The sequence below is a fragment of the Nycticebus coucang genome, chromosome 3 (assembly GCF_027406575.1).
Source record: "Nycticebus coucang isolate mNycCou1 chromosome 3, mNycCou1.pri, whole genome shotgun sequence".
In the NCBI taxonomy this organism is placed as follows: Eukaryota; Metazoa; Chordata; class Mammalia; order Primates; family Lorisidae; genus Nycticebus; species Nycticebus coucang.
In genome coordinates, this window is record NC_069782.1 from 96,119,257 (window position 1) to 96,139,206 (window position 19,950).

Sequence of the window (19,950 nt, forward strand, 5' to 3'; positions counted from 1 at the left end):
CAGAGTGCTCTTCCATGACACAATAACAGACTGTCTCTCCTCCTGAGGACAGGAATGCCACCCAGACCCCTCTTAATGCCATAGCATCTTGGCATTATTCAACCAGGTCATGACCTGGGGAGTTGGGCTCTGGGTTTACATGTCATTATGTCCTCATTGGCTCATATGTTTCTTGTAACAGCCCTGATTAGCCAGGAAGCTAGCTGGAGCCAAGGTTATTATCCCTGTTGCACAGATGGGTAAACTGAGGCCCGGAGAGACCTCCCCCCAAACATAGGGGAGAATCCCAGTCTAGCCATGGGGGGCTGGGAGGTGTGCTCCAGTTTATACAGTCCAAGTAGAAATAAGCTCATCTCTACTCCCCTCCACATGGATCCCCCAACCCCCTATCACAAATGGAGCACTTACATGTTGACAAGCAGTCCTTTTCCTAAGTGCTTCATATGTGTGCAGCAGCCTTATAAAGTAGGTTTTGTGGCTGTCCCCATTTTACAGATGAGAAAAACTGAGACTCAGAGAGGCTAAATCTAAATCACTAATTCAGGGACAGAATTCATACCCAGGCCTAAGTCCCGGTGCCTTCATCTTGCTTTCTTGCTACCTTCAAGATGGAAGACCTCTAAACCGCTCCAAGTAAGGGGAAACCATTTCACCTGAACAGTTCTCATAAAGCAGGCAAAACCAAGTGTGCATGCCGTGAACTATGCATGCTCTGTGAATTCTGAGAGCACACATGTTCCATACACGTCCCACTCCATGTCACACCTTGGAAGGCTACACACACTGCCCAGAAGAGGCTGGGCTGCTTCCTTCCAATCAGCTGTGATTTGTCCGCTTGGCCAGCTCCGTGCTAATGGCCTTGATGGCAGTGTTCCCTCCCTGTGTCCTCCTGGCCTCCTGCTGGCTGCGGCCGATTTGCTCATGATTTAGCACTCAGAGGCGCTGACCCATGAGGGAGACACTCGGGACAGAAGGAGGCAGGGCGGACGTGCGGCTGAGGTGTGTGCAAGCGTGCATGCACTGGTGCAGCGGTGGGAGGCCATCTCTCCAGGAATAAGCTGCCCAGCCTGGCTTTCTAGGACTGGGACGGTGTCTGGCACCCCCACCCCACCTATGATGGCCCAAGGCCCTGGGGTTGTGCTGGAAGAAGAGGCAAGCCGTCTCAGGAGGGCTGCAGGGGACCACCACCCAGGAGCCCTGCCCTGGGAGCCTAGTTCCACCCTCACCGAGCTTGATTGGCCACTTGGCTCTCCAAAGACCTGACCTGAGAAACACAGATGCCTCCACCACCCAGCCGTTGGCCCATGGCAAAAGAGACACAGAACACGAAGGGGCAGAGACGAGGCCCACGTCTCATATCTGCTCTGGGACATAGATAACTGATCCAACCCCTCTGAGCCTCACGGTCCCCATGTTAACAAGGGGGATAATCCCAACACCCAGTCACAGGTTGGTTACAAGCACACGGGTGAAGGCACAGGCAGTCTCCATTGTTGTTATTCAGTGCTTTCCCTATAACCAGTACCTTTGGACTTTAGGGGTTTAAGACAATTGTAAGACACAGACCCCATCTCTTAGTATTTGTGAATACTGGAACTCAAGACAGGGAGGTGCAGATGTTAGACTACTGTCAGAAGTGGGAACAGGAGGTCAGAGGAGGAGGGAACAGTCACTCTGAGCCCCATGCCAGGCCTCCTTTTTTTTTTAAACAGAGTCTCACTTTGTCACCCTTGGTATAGTGGTGCCTTAGCTCCCAGCAACCTCAAACTCTTGGGCTCAAGAGATCCTCTTGTCTCAGCCTCCCAAGTAGCTGGGATTACAGGCGCCTGCCACAACGCCCAGCTACATGCCAGGCCTCCTAAGGCTCCTATGCCTTCTAGGAGGGCTCTTCCATCTTTTAGGGTGTCCATTCACCTAGGAAATAAAGAAGCAGATGGGGAGTCCAGAGACAGGGGAGGCCCCTCTACTGTCCTCAGATCCAAGTCAGTTCTGGACCCAGAGAGCAGCAGGGGAGCCCAGCCTGCCATGGGGTGCTGAAGGGGTGGGACAGAGTAGGAACAGCCAATTTGGCCCACTCATCTAGAGCTCCTGTGTTGCCTGGAAGAAGATGTGCTTGACACTAACACTCCCCATGAGAAGACAGGGGCTTAGGAACCAGGAGGGCAGAGTGGAGACACAGCCTAGCTCCCCTGCAACACTGCACCCTGGGCCACCCCTCAGCAACCCAGAGAGCCCAGATTTGGGTGGTGGCCACCCTAGTCCAGTAGCTGTCACTCTGGGTGAGCGGGGCCCAACCTAGAGATCTCTTGGAGGCCAGGCCCAGTCTCATTCTTCTGTGTTCCTTGCACCCAGCAGGCCCCCAGGCAATGTTTGATGAATGAGTGAATGGATGAATTTAGGGTGCATGGAGCCAGTGCTCAGGCATGCCACTCTGCTAGAACAAGCCAAGCAGGGCCAGGCTCCCCAGGAGGGGAAGAGTGCTCAGGCCCCAGCTGAGTTCTCCTCTGTGGGGTCCCAGCAGCACGGTGGCTACCTGGATGCAGCACCTCCCAGCACCCCTAACCCTTACCAGCTCTCTCTGTCTCCACACCCCCTGCATGGGCTCTTACCTGGGCTCTCAGACTCCTCCCACACCCCACCGCCAGCTCCTGCAGGGCCCCTGCCCCACCAGCTGCCCTCTACATCCCTGGGTGCCCTTGCCCATGGCTGGTCCTCGTGGATCTATCTCAATAAGCATCAGCTTCATACCCACGTTCAGACAACCTGCCTCTGGGGCTGCCCATCTTCCTGCATGAAGGCCTCCAGAGGACAGGGTGCTGCAGGTCGCACTCTAGAACACATGCCCTGCTGCTCTGCCTTCTAAACACCCTGGATTCAGTCTCCTACGGCTGCTGTGACAGATTACCACCAACACAGTGCCTTAAAGCAACACAAATTTATCATCTACAGTTCTAGGGGTCAGAAGTCTGAAATGGATCTCATGGGCTAATAGGCAGATGTTAACAGTGCTGAGCTTCTTCTGGAGGCTCCAAGGGAAAGTCTGTTTCCTTGTCTTTTTTTAGCTGCTAGAGGCCACCCACATTCCTTGGCTCCTGTCCTCTCCCATCTTTAAAGCTAGCAGCATAACAGCCTCAACTCTCTCTCCTCTTTTTCTGCATTTACTGTCACATCTTCTTCTATGGCCCTCCTACCTCTTATTATAAGTACCCCGGTGATTATAGTGGCCCACAGAGAAAAACCAAACAGGATAATCTCCCTGTCTCAAGAAAGGCTTTTTGTTTTGTTTTGTTTTTTTTGCAGGTTTTGGCCGGGGCTGGGCTTGAACCCACCACCTCTGGCCTATGGGGCTGGCACCCTACTCCTTTGAGCCACAGGCGCCACCCTCAAGAAAGGTTTTTGCAACATCTCTTGTACATCAAGATTCTTGACTTAGGCTCAGCACCTGCAGCTAAGTGGCTAGGGTGCCAGTCATGTACATGGAGCTAGTGGGTTTGAACCCAGCCCAGGCCTGCCAAATAACAATGATAACTACAACCAAAAAATAGCCAGGCATTGTGGCGGGCGCCTGTGGTCCCAGCTACTTGGGAGGCTGAGGCAAGAGAATCACTTAAGCCCAAGAGTTTGAGGTTGCTGTGAGCTGTGACGCCAAGGCACTCTACCCAGGGTGACATAGTAAGACTCTATCTCAAAAAAAAAAAAAGAAAAGATTCTTGACTTAATCACATCAGCAAAGTCCCTTCTGCCATGTGAACTAACATAGTCATAGGTTCGTAGACCTAGGATGTGGACATCTTTGGGGAGGGGGCATTATTCTGGCCACCATACCCCAGCCCCAGTAGATGACACTCCCTTTCCTCCTGTAGCGCAGAGGGAGGCATCCTCATTTTCCTACCCATTGCCCTCAAACCAGGCTCAGCCCTTCTCCCACAGCCATTGCAGGGAACTCTGGCTGCCTTCAGCAAAGGGCCTCAGGAATGGAGCACACCAAGGATTGGTTTGTGATTTTTCTCTCTTAAAGGCTAGAGGCTGACGAGAAGGGGGGAAGCTCCCAAAGGTAGGGACAGCATCATTCAACAAACTGTTCCTCAGGCCCTGAAGGGCCATCCCGTGGTGGAGAGATGACCCCATGGATGTGCTCCCGCCCTTACAGAGCTCACAGTCATGCATGAGAGGCTAACAATAGTGATCAGATCAAATAGTCCTACATGTAAGTGAATGCTCACACCCCAAGGTCAAAGCTATGGTGCTCTGAAGGATCAGAACCCAAGAATCTGTTCTACCTTGGGAGGAAGGATGAATTAGGGGCTGAAAATCTCAGGGAAGGGTAGGAGTTCATGAACAAGGGAGAGGGGGATGGTGTCCCAGGGAGATGGAAAGGCCATGCAAAGGCCTCATGGCACCATGCCCTTGGGGCAGGAATACCAAGAGCAAGGAGAGGAATGATCAAAGGGAGGCCAAAAATGGGGCTGGAGTCAGACCCTGCCAGCCTTGCATGATTCTGGTCATCTGCCTCAGAGCACCCAGACAGGTTTTTGCAACATCCTTTGCCCATCACAGAGACTCAATACAGTTGAATGAATGGATGGATGGAAAAAGAATGAATGAGCCCGCTCCTTCCCAGTGACCTGCCCCATCCCACCCTGCTGCACAGCAACAGTTAAATGGGATCTCCAAGGCTTGCTCACTTATTTATTTATTTCCGTACAACTACTGGTGCCGACCTGTGCCACCCAAGCCCAGCTCCGTGGAAATGTCTGTAATCGCCAGCACACTTTAGGCATTACTTCCACACCATTTAGGGCTTTCCGCCCCAATAGCTGCTATTGCATTTCCCTCCATCTCTGTCTTTTGGCCTGCATTGGGCAGAATTTCTTTTTAAGGTTTGGTAGTCCCTGAGTTTTGGGGATCTGAGGGTTTGGGAGAAGTGAGGAGAAAGACAATGCTTCAGAAGAATTTATCATTCTTCTCCCATTGCCCTGCCCCAGCCCTGGCCAGGAAAGGGAAAAAAAAATCAGTTCAAGCTAAGAAGCCTTTAAAGATTTTTGTGTTTTCCTGCGCAGGCCTGAGATTGGGTTGCTGATAGGAATCGCAGCATTGTGGGAGGCTGAAGGTGTTGGAACACAATAAAGGTCACTTGGGAAGAATCTCTCCCCCAACCAAACACTCTCCCCCTTCCACCTTCTCCAGGCTCAGGGCTGGTTCCTCGGAAGACAGCAGCCTTACAGTAAGCCCAAACCCAGAGTGGACACTCTGAGGGTAAACGCACTTGGACTTGCTTTGAAGGAAGAATGAGAATAAGATCTGGGACGCGCTGCATAGCCTTGGACAAGTCACTTAACCTCTGTAAGCCTGTATCCTTACCTGTACCCCGAGCTCTAAAACAAGGACAACTGTACCCTTCTTATGAACTTAAAGGACTACTCCGAGGCTCAAAGGAGAGAGTATCAGGGCCCTTCCCTGTGCTGTCAACCCAAGTTTTCCCCCCGTTCCATTTCCCCTTGTTCCCTGTACCTCCCTTTCTTCCAACCCAGCACCTGGACAGCACTGTGTCCACAGGCAGAGAGGACCCGCAACCAGACAGAGGTGTCCTGAGGTAATGACTGCAGAGGGTAGTCTCTCCAGCGCATGCCAGGGGCAGGCTCTCTGTCCCATGTCCCTTGCACAGTGGCAGCCCTGTGTTAGCATCACACCCATGCCCATTTGATCAGAAACAGTTAAATTTCCCAGTGACCCCAGATGTAGATGGTAAGATCAGAACTGCAACTCTGGTTTGGGACTCCTGATACAATGCTCCTACCCACTGCTGGGAATGGCCTCCAAGAGGAAGCTGGCTATCTGTTCCTGGGGCTTAGGTGATATACATATCATAAATGACAACAGACAAAAGCAATCCACGGGGTTAGAAGCCAGGATAGTGGTGACCCTTGAGGGATGGGGGTAACTGGGAGGGACATGAGGGGGCTTCCAAGTCCAGGTGACATTCTGTTCCTTCATCTGGAGCAGTTACATAAACATGTTCACCTTGACGTAACACATAAAGCTGAGCACACATCTGTTCACTTCTCCATATGTGTGCTTAAATGATGTTTACTCAAAAACAAAAAAAGGAAACAAAACAAACCTATGGAAGCCTACTAGGGTCACTGTAGAAAATGCTCCAGAGATTAATCCATGCCACTTGCATAAGGTCTTCCTGTCCTCGATCCCCAGCATGGGGTAGACAGGCCCAGGATGAACAGTCACGTTTAACAGAGAGGTAGGCTGAGCCCTGGCAGAGTGAAGTGACTCACTGATGTCCTCCAGCTGCAGGTGGGGCTCATGCCTGCTCCAGGTTACAGCTCGCCTCCCACTACCTCCCTGGTCACCCACCCTAATGTGCACAGGTAGGTGACCAAACAGGAGGTGCTCCCTGGGCCTGAGCCAGCTGAAATAATGCTCAACACCCAGACCACCTGGGTCTGGAGGCAGCAGGTCCACCCCGGATGGGACTGGAAGGTCGGGTGGGGTGTGTGTAAGGAGGAACCACTAAGGACAGAGACTTGTGCTTCTAGTCCAGGGGACAGGAGTCTCAGCGAAGGGCCGGGGGTCAGATTGCAGTGGCCACTTCTGAAGTGAGCAACTGCTGTGGCTTCTCTGACACATGGTTTGCTTATCTATAAATAAGAGGTACAGAGGACCAGCCTCCCGAGCCCTGGATCATTCTGAGGAAGGAAGAGTGCGGTTTGGCTAATGGTGGGAAGAAAATGATGTGGTGGGCTTGGATGGAAGCATCTCGGGGCAAGGCACAGCATGAACAATGGCTGGGCAACAGAAAAGTGACCGCTCTATAGTGTGGGCTAAAGACAGGGAGGACAGGAATGCCCAGAACTCAAAGTTTTATGCAAATGGAATGAATTTCTGAAATGTAGGGTTCGTGCTGGGAATAATGGGAGGTGTGGCCAGGTTCAGACCAGGAGGTACAGAGATAGGAAGGGGTCAGTGGGAAAAGCTTCCCCTGCCTTTTCCCTCTCTTGGGTTCAGGACTAGGAAAGGGGACCAGCCTGAGCCTGTAACCCTCCTGGACAAGGACGTGACCAAGCGTTGGCTCTTGGTGGCTGGTGATGCCCCATGCCTGGGAGAAGGGCTGGCTGACTGAGGAAGAAGACAGTTAATGGGGCGATTACATTGTACCTAGTGATTACGCCCTGGGTGAAATCTCTCGGCAGCATTATCTCATCTGGAGAGAAGAGCGGGCTTTTTAATTGATGGACAGGCAGTTTCCACTTAAGGGTATTATAAAGAGGGAGAGCCCAGCCCTCACAGCTTCTAGCCAGCACCACAAAGTTGCAAAGTAATTAAAGGCTGCTAAGGAATCAGAGAAATTATAATAATTCCATCAACCAAAAGCTCTCTCACTCTCTTTTTTCCCCCTCCTGGTAGAAAACAAGGTGGGTCAGGCCGCCCACAAACACATCAAAACAAGCCTATTTTGTGGTGGGCCTCAGTGTCACGGGGTGGGGGGGCGGGAGGGGGAGTGTCAGGCCTGTCCCCAGGCTGTTTGGACAGTACTCTGGACTTGTTAGGATAAGTCGAGGGGCTAAGACAGAATCCCAGAGCACCCAGAAGTGGAGAGAACAGCATAGCAAGCTGGTGGTAAACCACACTCGTGGCCCCTGTGACCTGCATCAAGGACTCACTCCCAGTCCACTGCTCATGGGCTTGGGGGCTACACAGCCTGGCTCTGGGCATTCAGCCCTTGCTTGAGAAAAGTACACCATGCCTCTGGCCCAGGGATGGGCTCCATTTCACAGGTTCTAGAAACCAAGTCCCAGAGAATCTTCCTGGCCACCTGTGATCCTTGGTGTTTTGCCCCTGGACAAGTTCTTTACCCCCTCTGGGTGTGCTGCCCAACTGCATATGGTTGTATAAGTTACTTCGATAATCACTCTGTGCTGGTTTTAATAAGTCCATTTGGAGTACTCTAGCCTATCACTAGTTACTTCTTGGTGACTTTCATTTTTTCCCTTGTCATGTCTTTATTTCATTTTTTCCACACATTTCCTGATTCCCATTGGGCTGTCAGCTTCCTGACCACTAACACCCTGACATCAGCCAATCAGCTCACAGTGATGGAGCCTACCTGTCAGGCTCCCTGGATTTCTGAGTAACTTTTCCTAATTTCTCAGAGAACTTTCCATAATGATGGTTAATACCCATCAGTCACCCATGAGTATGTGTGTGGTGCTCCATACACATGATCTCACTGAACTCACTGAATAGTCCCAGTATCCCTATTTTACAGACAAGGAAACTGAGGCCTAGAGAGGCTAGCACCCTACTCATGGCCTCCCAGTTTGAAGTCAGAGCCTATACGTGCCTGGCCCCATCAAAATGTGCCATGGTAAGGAACCCATGCCACAGATGGGCAGAGGTTTTCAGGGTGCAGGGAAACCAAAGCTGCCCACCTGCTGCAGGTGGGGACCTTCCTACCTCTCTGTTTTCTAAGCCTGCCCCCCTGTGCTTGGAGAAAAAGGGTTGAGGGCCAGAGACCTGCCTCCAACAGGCCCCACCTCAGGGACAAGGAGACCATTCAAGAGAAAAGGAGCTCAACCTAAAAGATGACAGATGGACTCCAGGCGCGTGGGGCTGACAGCCCAGCACTGCAGCAGAGCATGCAGAGCCACCATTGTCTCCCTCTGCTTAGAGGTCCCTTATTTAAAGGGCGGGGGTACAATAAAAGGTGTGCGGTGCATGCCAGAGAATCCCTACTGCGCACAAGCCGGGCTTTGCACAGTCTTCCTGCTTTGTATGCATGACAGAGGGTCCTGCAGTCATTGCAATAGAATTATATGGGCCCCCAAAGACTCCCAGCCAGAATCGGCAAGGAAACTGATGTAATTAAGGACATTATTACCATTAAAACAAAATAATAATTTTAATAACATTTGGGCTCCCTCCATCTCTTGCTCCCGCACTGTCCTCTCTCCTGGTGCTAAGGGTAGTGGAGGGTGCCCACAGGCATGGAAGGAGGGGTGTTATGAGGGTTACAGGGAGACTGGGGGTCCTTGGCCCCACTCCACTGGCTGGAGGAGAAAGCGAGGAGCCTTGGTGTGGCTGGCCTGAGCTCTTTGGGCCATAGTTTTATGAGACTCCATTTATTCCCTCCTGGGCACCTAAGACCAGAATGAGGTGGCAAAACGATGTTGGCTCTTCCCTGTAAGCAAGGGAAGCAGGCTGGCATTTAGCCCATGGCAAATTGCAAAAAGACATGTGCAAGGGTGCTGAAATATGGGAAGAGTTAAATGGGCCCCTTTAGGAGGCAGGATACCAGATGGAAGATGATGGCTGAGTTGCAGGTGTAGCCAGCTCTGGAGGATTTAGAGAAGTCAGTGAATTTCTCTTGGCCTCAGTTTCTCTCATCCTTAAAACAGAAAGAATAATTTTCCCCTAACTTACAGAGGCATCATGAGGAGAGATTAAAAAAATAGAAACACTCGGAGATACAGGTGATATTGTGTAAATAAGCACTCCCAGGTCCGTGAGGCAAGGGCAGCCCTGCCACTCTGCCCTGTACATACGTTCTTTCATCATGACAAGCCCAGAGTGTGCTGTCCTGGCTGCAAGGAAAGTTCCAGGTGTGTGGCACTGTGCTGATGGAGACAGGGAAGGGGCAAGAGCCTCAGGTGCTCCACCAGGGGCATAGAGACATCACTGGGCCAGAACAAACCACTCTGGCTCTGGCCTGCAGGAGTCCAGCACCCTGGGATGATTTATTGGTCTCCCCTCCAGACCAATAGGTGGGTGGTTATAGATGCAGAGGGGCCGCTGGGCACCGTGGCCCCGAGGTATAAATTAATATGGCCTGTCAAGGGGCTGCCTCTCTGGCGTGTGAGATGACACGCTCGTGAGTGGAGCTGACACTGTGGAGGGAGGAACAGTAGGCACAGGCCAGTGGGAGCCCTGCCCCTCCCCCATCTCTAGAAACAACCTGAGGATGCAGTTTATAAATCATTCAGGGCCTGACAGGCATGCTGCCACCAGGAGGGAAGCTGGGGCACTGCTGCCGGCTACAGTGGGCGCTATTAGCTGGCCACTTTGGCCAACTCCCCCTCTGTATTCTTTGGGCCTCATTTGGCTACCATTCAGGGCTCCCCACATGCCATAGCACAGAGGATGGCATGGCTGAGGTTCAGGAACCAATGGGCACCAGCATAGCTGCTCTCAGAGGTCTAGGAGGAAGGTGAGGCATGGGGCCGGTGTGGACTCAACCTCTCCAGCCCAGCACCAGGCCTAGCTCTTCACCCCATGGTGGTCTGTGCTTGGTAAGTAAACCCTCACGTCGGCAAGATAAGCTGGGGTCAAAGCACTCTGCAGAAGCTCCATTCATATTTGCCAAGATGAGGAAGCAACCCAAGTGCCCATCAACTCATGAATGTATTAACAAACCAACATGATACATATATATATGTATGTATACACATACATACTGTGGAGTACTATACAGCCATAAAAAAGATAAGAGACTTTAGTGAAGTATCATAAGAATAGAAAAGAAAGTATCCAATCTACTCAATACTAATATGAAAGCAATAGAAAAACACACCCACATGAGAGAAATAGACACACACACACACACGAGAGAAAAACACAAGTGTATTCAAGTGGGGCGATTGGGGAAGAGGGAGAGGAGAAAACAGAGGAGGCAGGAGGTTTGGTGAGTTCTTACCTAATGGGCACAGTGTAAGGGTATACAGCACACCTCCTGGATGAAGGGCTAAACTACAACTTGAACTTTACCTTAGAAATGCAAATAATGTAACCTAATCAGGTGCACCCTCATACTAATCTGAAATTAAAAAAAAACAAAACAGCACTCTGCATAAATTTTCCTTTGTCCTCACAATCACCCACGAAGCAGAGGGAGCCGCATGGCTCTGTCCTTTTGAGAAGTCTGTTCATTCAAGACACTCAGTAAGCACCACTCACGTGCCTTGCCCTGGGCTGGGTGCGGAGGACATGCAGTGACCATGCTCCAGCTTTGCTCAGTCTGATGGGAGAGACACATTCACTAACAATGACAGCCACAACGATTTCCTGGATACCGCTTACCCCAGGCCCCATGCTAAGGACTCCACACACATGATCTCATTTACTTTAATCCTCACAGCAGTGTTTGTTTCTACTTCGCCAGTAGAAGTGAAGCCCCTTCCTGAAAATCCACACCAGCCCTGTCTCCTAAGCATGGCTCCATCCCTTGGTAGCTGTAGGCCAGTCACATAACCTCTCTACTCCCGTCCGCATCTGCAGAATGGGAATAACAAGAGTGACTGCCCCATGAAGTGGCGGTGAGGGCTCAGTGCAAGCCCACACAGAAAACACAGTTTCAACAATAACAACATCAACTTATTATTATTATTATAGAAATTATTATTTATGTGGTTTCACTGACAAATGGCCTCCAAGAGCACGCTTCTCCTCTCCACTTTCCCATCTCTAGTAAAGAGGTACAGGGACCGAGTAACTTTTACCTGTCCTTGTTAAGTGACATTGAGAGATGGTGTGGCTTGGAGCCTGGGGTCTAGCTCTGACACTGCCTCAGCTAGCATGGAGGCTCAGGCAAGGACTCTCCATCTCTCTCCTGCTATCTTGTCCTAGCTCTAGTCTGTCCCCACAAGCATCCCTGTCCCCACCACCAACTGGTCACCTGAAGCCACGCGCAACAAGGATCTGTATAGGACCTGTCACAGAGACCTGGGCAAGGACCCAAGGGGCCCTCTTCCAGCCTGGCTTTGTTACCATGAAATAGCAGTGGAGACCTGCAAGGGATACATACCCACACAGCCACTGTCCCTCCTTAGTGGGATCTCCGATCAGGGGTTAGAGTTTACCTCTCCTTTTGGGAAATTCTAATATATGCAAAGAGTTCACATGATCTCAGAAAGTGAATGATATTCAGAGATAGCAGTCTCTCCTTCTCTAACAAACTCCTACTCATCATCTAAGGCCCTAAACAAATAGCCCCCATGTATAGACCACAGTGCTTTTATCACACTGCACACATACAAAGCTACCATGGCATTTAATACATTTAGATGCTTCAGGTGTAGTTAGACATTTCCTTATATATCTTTCTCTGTAAAATTACCTTCCTTAAGGACAAAGATGTTGGTTTTATTACCTTTACCTAAGAAATACACTACGAGCCACAAATTGGCCGGAGGACTTTTCCTACCTACATCCTTATAGCTCTCACAATAATCTTGCAAGACAGATACTACTGTTCATCTTACAGATACGAAAATTGGGGTCCAGAGAGGTTAAGACACCTGTCTAAAGTCACACAGCTGGCAAGTGATAGAGTCCTTTTCCTTACCCCACATGTCCAACTCAGTTTAGAATCCCTGGGCTCTGCTCAATTGCTGTTCAACAAATGTTTGTTGTGCTCATTTAGAAAAAAATTAGTAGATCAGATCTGGACTGAAGGATAGGCAGAGTTGAGTTAGGCTGAACTCTGGTACTAGTTAGAAAAGTATGGGGTGTGTGTGTGTGTGTGTGTGTGTGTGTGTGTGTGATATCAATAGCCATTGTATTGGCCCTTTGGCTGATAGGAGAATTCATGTGGTGAAATACCATAAGATAATACCAAAAGGCAACTTAGGAAAGGTAGGTTGAGGCCACATGGATAAAAGCCTAGGTTTCCCAGGTTAAGAGCTGAATGTGTCAAAATGTCAAGGACACAGCCATTCCTGAGACTCTGGAGGGCCGTCTTGACTCTCTGACTCAGTGAGTCACCTGGTACCCTCTATGACTTCTAACTTCCTGCTTATCGCCTACCCAAATACCCTGGCGCTAGAGTCACCTCCCTGGGGCACACTGAAGGGCTGAGAGGGTGGCCCCGGGAGAAGCAGGGTGGGGCAGGACAGGGCAGTGCTGAAGGTCAGCAAGGCAGGCACGCACCCCTAACGGAGGTGCTGGAGCAGCACCGCTGGGCACAGACACAGGCAAACACGTTTGAGCAAATTGGAACGCCATAAAAGTCTATTACAGCAAATCAAACAGCAGTCAGCATGACAGCCATTAGCCTGAAATGAATACACGGGGACTTAATGAGGTCTGTCGAGGCTGGCTTGGTGAATTAAGTTGCCAATTCTAGCAGGATTTCCCTTTCCTTTACGGACTTGAAAGCATCCACGCTGCCTCGTTAGGGCTTCAACAAGTGAATTGCAGGCCTTTCACCCTGATAAAATGGATAATTACATGGAGAACAGCTTAGTGAGGGGAGAGGGGTGGGCAAGAGGGGAACCAAGAACAAACAAACCCAAACACACACCTGCCTGCCTGTTCCGGAGCTGGGGCTGGACTGGGCAGGGGCTTTCAGTGAGAGTGGGGGGCCAAAGAGAAGTGGGCAGGGGTCAAAGGGCTCCTCCTGAGGAAAGGGCTATGCCTGGCCTTGACGGGCCTCCCAACCCCCACTGTTTATGACCTGAGGGATTTGGGTCCCCACGGGCCACATGTCCAGGCAGGACTGAAAGTTTTCATCCAAGAAGGGCTGCCCTCAGCACCTCTCAGAAAACCTCCAGAAGGATCCTCCAGGGCTTCCCGAGCCTGGCTGGGCCCACTGTCACGAGGACTTTGTTTAAAATGCAGCTTCTTGGGGTGGTGCTCCCCAACCCGCTGATTCAGAACTGCAGAGGCCAGAAATATGTCCCCAAGAAATTCTGCTGGGGCATGTTTGGGACCCTCTGATTCATCACTTTCCCAATACCCAGGGCTGGATGGCTTCTGAGAGAAGTGGTCCTCCTGCTTCCGCTTGCATCACTCCAGGGATGGGAAGCTCAGTACATCCTCAGCAAGGCCGAGGGGTAAACTGTGTGTAGAGGGAGGTCTCGTTGTCTAAAAGTTTTTTCTTGTGTAGATCTGTTTTAGGCACAGATACCCTGTACCCATCTCTGGTACTGTGCCCAACTGATCCCTTCTTCCTAGGGCCCTAGGGCTAGGGCAGTGGAGGTTAGAAAGGTAAGGCACAGGTGCAGGTGGCTGAGACGGCCACAAGGTGAGCTAAATGGATCGCGTTTCTCCACCAGGCCTCAGGGAGCAACAAAGTACTGGGTTCCATCCTCAGACCTTAGGATGCTGGAAGGGCCCTGGTCTAGCTACTCTGATAGCTGTTGGGGCCAAAGTCAGCCAGAGGGGCAGTGACAAGTCTCAAGTCTACCCTGGCCAGTTTCTGGCACTAGAACCCAGTGCCTTGTCTCCTATCTCCCTCTCCCCACGAGCATCCGCTGCCCCCCTCAGCCACATTCTGTTCCAGGAAGCCTGCGGAGATTCCTCATCATTCCCGCAGGCATCTGGCCCTCACGCCTCACAAAGTCTGCTGTGCTCCCCTCACCCCCGCCATGTCACTGGCTTGCTTTGTCACCCTTTACATCTTTAGGACTTCTGCCACTGAACCATACTTCTCAAGGGCAGGGCCTGGGGATCCAGGGTGACCTCAGTGTAAGCAAGAAACCCTGGGCTCAATTCTTAGCCAGGGACCAGTAGACCCTGTGCTGGTGCCCCAGCTGGGGCCTGAGTCAGGCAGCTAAGTTCCAGCTCAGGTGACCACACCAGGCCAGTGCTGGTCAGTGCCAAGCCACCTTAGGTCAGGAGTGGCCCGGCCTCTGTCCAGCTGACATCACATCCCCATTGACCACGTGGAACAGCCCCATGTAAGGCATCGAGTATCAGGCCACTGAAGTGACCTGGGAACGTTTCTACACAAGTGAGTAAACTACATGGGCTTTTCTCCAAGGACTATGTGTCCTTTTCAGCCAGCCCCTGTCAGCCTAACCTCCCCTCATCAAATGAGCAAGAGGCAGGTCATTTTATCCTGCCCGCCCCCCGTTTTTATTAGATAAGGAAGGCCATAGCCCAGAGAGGAGCAGTGACATGCCCAAAGAAAGGTAGCAGCCCAGGAGCGGAGCAGGGGCCAGGCCTCGGGGCCCTGACTCTAGTTCTAGCTCTTGCTATTCCCGTCCCTGCGGTCTCCCAGGTCTCTGTGCACTGCAAGCCTGGCTCAGAGCCGAGCCCACAGCAGACTCGCAATAAATATTTGTTAAATAAATGAATGACGGAAGAAACTCTCTCCTTGGAGGCCAAGGCCTTTGGAAAATCCCAGGGGATTCCAACAGAGCTAAGTGTTGGAGGTGACATCTTCTGGAACAGACAGAGGAAAAGCCTGACCCTGGCCCAGGGCCAGGGAGGAGGGATGCAACCACGGGTCCCTTCACCAGTGCTGCTGCCTGCTGCCCCCTAGAGGGAAGGCAGAGGGCAGCCATGCCTGCCAGGATGGCAGCTGAGCAATGGGTCCGAGGCTCATTAACTCTGAGCTGTGCCCTTGGTTTCTGAGCCCAGGCCCAGAGTGCAGGCTGGCACGTAGAGACCCTTAATTAAATTAGGGAGACTTCCAAATGAGAGAGAGCTTGAGCCAAGCTGCAGTCCCCTGGCACCCCAGTCACAGCTCAGGGCACCATGCCCCCATGCTTAGGACTGTGGGCTGTCCCCTGCTGTCCCACCCCAGACAGGAGAAGGGCACAGTGCCTCTTTGCATCCCCACCCAAGCATTTGTCCTTCTCTCTGTCTGGCATAACAGCTGAGTAATGAGGGCCAAGGGCTGGGGTGCAGGAGCCAGATCTTGTCACCTTTGTGGGGGTCTGAGCCTGCCCTGGAAGCTGGGAGGTTCAAAGTCAAAGCTTGTGACCTCAGGCAAGTCACTCTGCCCTGTGGAAACTGATATGTGAATTGAATGGTATATTCCTTAAAGACTCTTTTTGTCCTCTGACCCATGGCTGATAACATAAAAGGTTAGAACTCAAATGCCATGGGGCCAATTTGCTCTTCCAGAGAGTTCTGTTGCCCACTGCTCCCATCCGAACCCTTTACTGCTGCTGCCCAGCCCCGAGCCTTGAAAGACACCTGGTTAGAAGCTCTTTATCCACCACCATTAGGGTCTTTGAATCATTAACTGCCAGCCCTGCAAGACTGCCATCAGCCACCCGGGTGAGGGCCAGCAAGCAACAAGAACCCTGGTGCCATCGGGCACCAGCAGCCAGCTTATTAACGAACCGTTTGTAATGCAATAATTTGTACTTCTCAATTACCAGCAATGGCTTGATTTTACACGCATGCACTCATGCAAACATGCTCAGAGAACACTGGGCCAGGGAGACAGTGGGAGAGAGTACAGGGCTGAGCACAGCCCCTGCCCTTAACTACATGCTCCCTGTGTCCTGGGTGGACCTGAATCTGGCCAAAGCAAGAAGACCTGAGGTAAGGCCTGCCCAAGGTTCTCAATTGTGAATGGAAGGAAAGAGGGTGTGACATCTGTCCTTCTCAACTTTTGTCTCACAGCTGATGCCAGCTAGAGCTGTGGGCTCAGCCAAAGCAGGCCCTGCCTCGGGCATGAGGCTCCCACCTAACCACTGCAGGCCCCACTGCCTGGCCCCAGGTTAGCACCCCTCCCCAGGGTTGACACTGGGGCTGAGTTGTGGGCAGGGGAAGAAAAGTTGGAACTTCCCTTTCCCCAGCTGATTCCTCACCAGTCCCTGAAAAATCCTGCTGGGGCATGTTTGGGACCCTCTGATTCATCACTTTCCCAATACTCAGTGCTAGATGGATTCTGAGAGAAGTCGTCCTCCTACTTCTGCTTGTATAACTCCAGGGATGGGGAGCTCAGTACATCATTCAGCAAGGCCATCCCTTGTGGCCAGAGAGCAGCAGCCCCCACACCCCGGAATGTGACCTTGGCAGCTCCTACCTCAGGGATGCGGACACTGTAGGGCTGATTGTGAAATGTGGGTGCGTTGTCATTCACATCTCCGACCTGGATGTTCACTTTTCGTGTGATCACCTGGAAAGAGAAGGGAGGGGAATTAGCGCTGCCACTAAAGAGGCCTATGGCCTCTTTCCACCCAGGGGGCTGGGCCCAGGGACATGCCTCCCGGAGCAGCAGGGGCCCAGGGGTCACTCACCCCCTGGTGATCACTGACAGAGAACTCCACCGTGAACTCTGACTTGGTCTGAAAGAAAAAGGAGGGAGGGAAGAGGACAGAATTAGAGAGGAATGCTCAGGTCCTGGGTCCAGGTATTTAGAGGAGCTGGGGGGCTCTAGTATTGCCCTAGGAGCATACCAAGGTCCAGCTATATCCAAAGTCTTCCCTAGAAATTAGCATTGCCCTTTGGGTTGGGGAAGCAGGTATAGGATATGGCCTCTTGCCTTAAAAGAGCAATAGAAGAGAGAAGTCAAGCATCTGTCCTCAGCTCGGCCTCTGAGCTGCTGTGTGATATTGAGCAAGTTGCTAGACGCCTCTGTTGGCCCTTTCTCAAATGCAAGGAGAGGGCAAGGGTTGAGGTTGTGTTCAAACCCTCATCTTAATTTGCTATGGGCTACTATGCCATCAATCTCTGCTTCTCTGGAAAGTATTCTTTGAAGGAACATTTGGTTGGGAGGTGAAGGTAGCTATTTAGCCTCCATTATACAAAGGATGAACCCAGGGTCACTGTCCCCTTGCCTATCCAAAGCTGCCCCTTGCTTTGAGTCACCCCCTCAGCATTCCATTCCAATCCTGAGGCCAGACATCAGCATTGGCCCTTGAAGAGATACACTATCCTTGAGGCAAGAAGATGCTTCTCAGAGTCAGAATGGGGTCTCAGAGGAAGGCCTCTAAAAAACGGTGAGCCACTCTTGCCCCAGGGTCTGCTCCTACCCCCAGGAAAGGACTGGGGCAGGAGTACAGGCAAGTCATACTTCTCTGTCCAGTGGCTGCCGGAGCCACACCACGCCAGTGTCAGGCTCCACGGCAAAGAAACGAGAAGCCTCCTCCCCAGACACACCAAACACCAGGGGGTCATTGTCCATGTCTCGGGCCAGCAACTGGGTCACAGAGGAACCTGATGTAGTGAAGGGAGAGAGCATAGGGCAAATATGAGAGGTCAGGTACATTGCTTAGCACTTTGCTTAGGTGGCTGAACTCCTAGCAGGGAGCAACCACTCCACAAACCTCCAGCAGGTCACTGATCATCCCAAGAACTCCTGTGCACCTTTGGGCTTTGACCCAGGCTTCCTTCTTCCATCCTAGGCCACTTGTCACAGCCCTACTGATGGCAGTAGCAGGGAACCACCATTCACCATGCTCTGGGTATGTAAGGAACAGCTACAACTTATGTCTGATCCTTTTTTCTAATTTTAATTTGAAGACCCCTCTCTCCAAAGGGCTCAGCTGAGGGGAGATCCCCAACATTTCAAGCCCTATGTTATATAACATAACATAACATAACATAACATAACATAACATAACATAACATAACATAACATAACATAACAACATAACATAACATAACATAACATAACATAACATAACATAACATAACAACATAACATAACATAACATAACATAACATAACATAACATAACATAACATAACATAACATAACATAACATAACATAACATAACATAACGTAACATAACTCAGCTCTAGCCAATCAGAGCATTCTATCTCCCTGGTCATGATGATTGGTTTAGGAATGAGCATGTGACCCAAAGTAGCCAATCAAGGCTAGCCCTGGGACTTTTGCTGGAACTACTGGGAAAGAGGAGCTCTATTTCCATGGCGGCTGCTAATTGGTACTACTAGCAGCCATCTTTGGTACCACACAGGAAGAGCCTGCCCTAGAAGGAGGCAAAAGGAGGAAAATAGCCAAATGGTGCACAGAAAGGCAGATTCCTGATGGTTTGAGGGTCTATAGCTAGCAGTGCCTGATATTAGTTCCATCTTCTGGATTTCTCAGCTATATGACCTTATAACTGTCCCTTTTTCCCTGATACCATTTCTTTGGCCTAAATCAGTTGTATTGGTTTCCTGTCTTTTGAGAATAGAAGCACCTTTTCTAACTCAGAATATTTTGCAAAACCTTCTGGCATTCATTCAAGAGTGACTAGGTGCTTGCCTTGTGATATGCTTAAGAAGATGTAGCTCAGCCTCAAAGAACTCTTATGTAGAACCAGGTGACAAGTTCTAGCTTCTATCCTCAAAAAGGGATTGAGAGGTAGGTGTCACCCCTCACCAGGAAGCAAAGCTGTGAGCAGAGGCCATTTGGGCATCAGGATGCTTGGCCTACACCCTGCCTAAGAAGCACCTTCTCCTGGAGTTCACAGCTCCCTATGTAGTTTTCAGGTAGGGTGACCAACTGCCCTGGTTTGCCTAAGATTGAGGAATTTCCCAGGCCATGTGCTAAAAATCAGAAAGCCCCAGGCAAGATGAGATAGTTGGTCACCTTAGCTTCAGAAGGTCCTTAAACTCCCACAAACTATACCCTAAATGTTATGTATGTCCAGCATGTCATTTTCTTTTTTTTTTTTATAGTTATTTATTTTTATTAAACCATAGCTGTGTACATTAGTATGATTGTGGGGCACCATACACTTGGTTCATAGATCGTTTGACACATTTTCATCACATTAGTTAACATAGCTTTTGTAGCATTTTCTTAGTTATTTTGCTAAGACCTTTATATTCCATCTGAAGGGTGTATATATAGTCTTCATCTGATTCTCAGAGGGGCAGTTAGATCAGAACTGTGGCCTTGGGCAAATCACTCCTTTCAAGGTTTCAGTTTACCCTATAAAATGAAACAGACATCTTCTTCCCCCAATACGGGCTCTCACATTTATCACATAGCTCTAAGGACCAAGTTTGAAAGAAAGAATTCCAAATTCTGGACATTTTATCTAGAAAAGAAAGCTAATGAGCTTTGGTAAGTGAACTTTTAAAAGAACAGTTGTAACATGACAATGATAGCTAACATTTTGAGTCTTAATTATAAGCCAGGCACTGAGTTCCATGTACTCAGTTAGTCCTTACTGTTATTCTCTCCATGTAACAGATAAGGCAACTAAGAGTGATGAAGTAATATCACAGCTTCACGGTTAGCGA

At 50.6% G+C, this 19,950-nt stretch overlaps 1 protein-coding gene across 1 annotated transcript in view; it reads right to left on the minus strand.

The window, feature by feature from the left end:
• The window catches only part of CDH23 (cadherin related 23), a 419,225-nt gene that overhangs the window by 289,595 nt on the left and 109,680 nt on the right, over positions 1–19,950 (minus strand). The window contains exons 4-6 of the mRNA XM_053586252.1: positions 17,765–17,907; positions 16,989–17,036; positions 16,775–16,867 (exon numbers count right to left, since the gene is read on the minus strand). Of these exons, the coding sequence (XP_053442227.1) occupies positions 16,775–16,867; positions 16,989–17,036; positions 17,765–17,907 (284 nt within the window). The remainder of the gene's footprint in view (positions 1–16,774; positions 16,868–16,988; positions 17,037–17,764; positions 17,908–19,950) is intronic.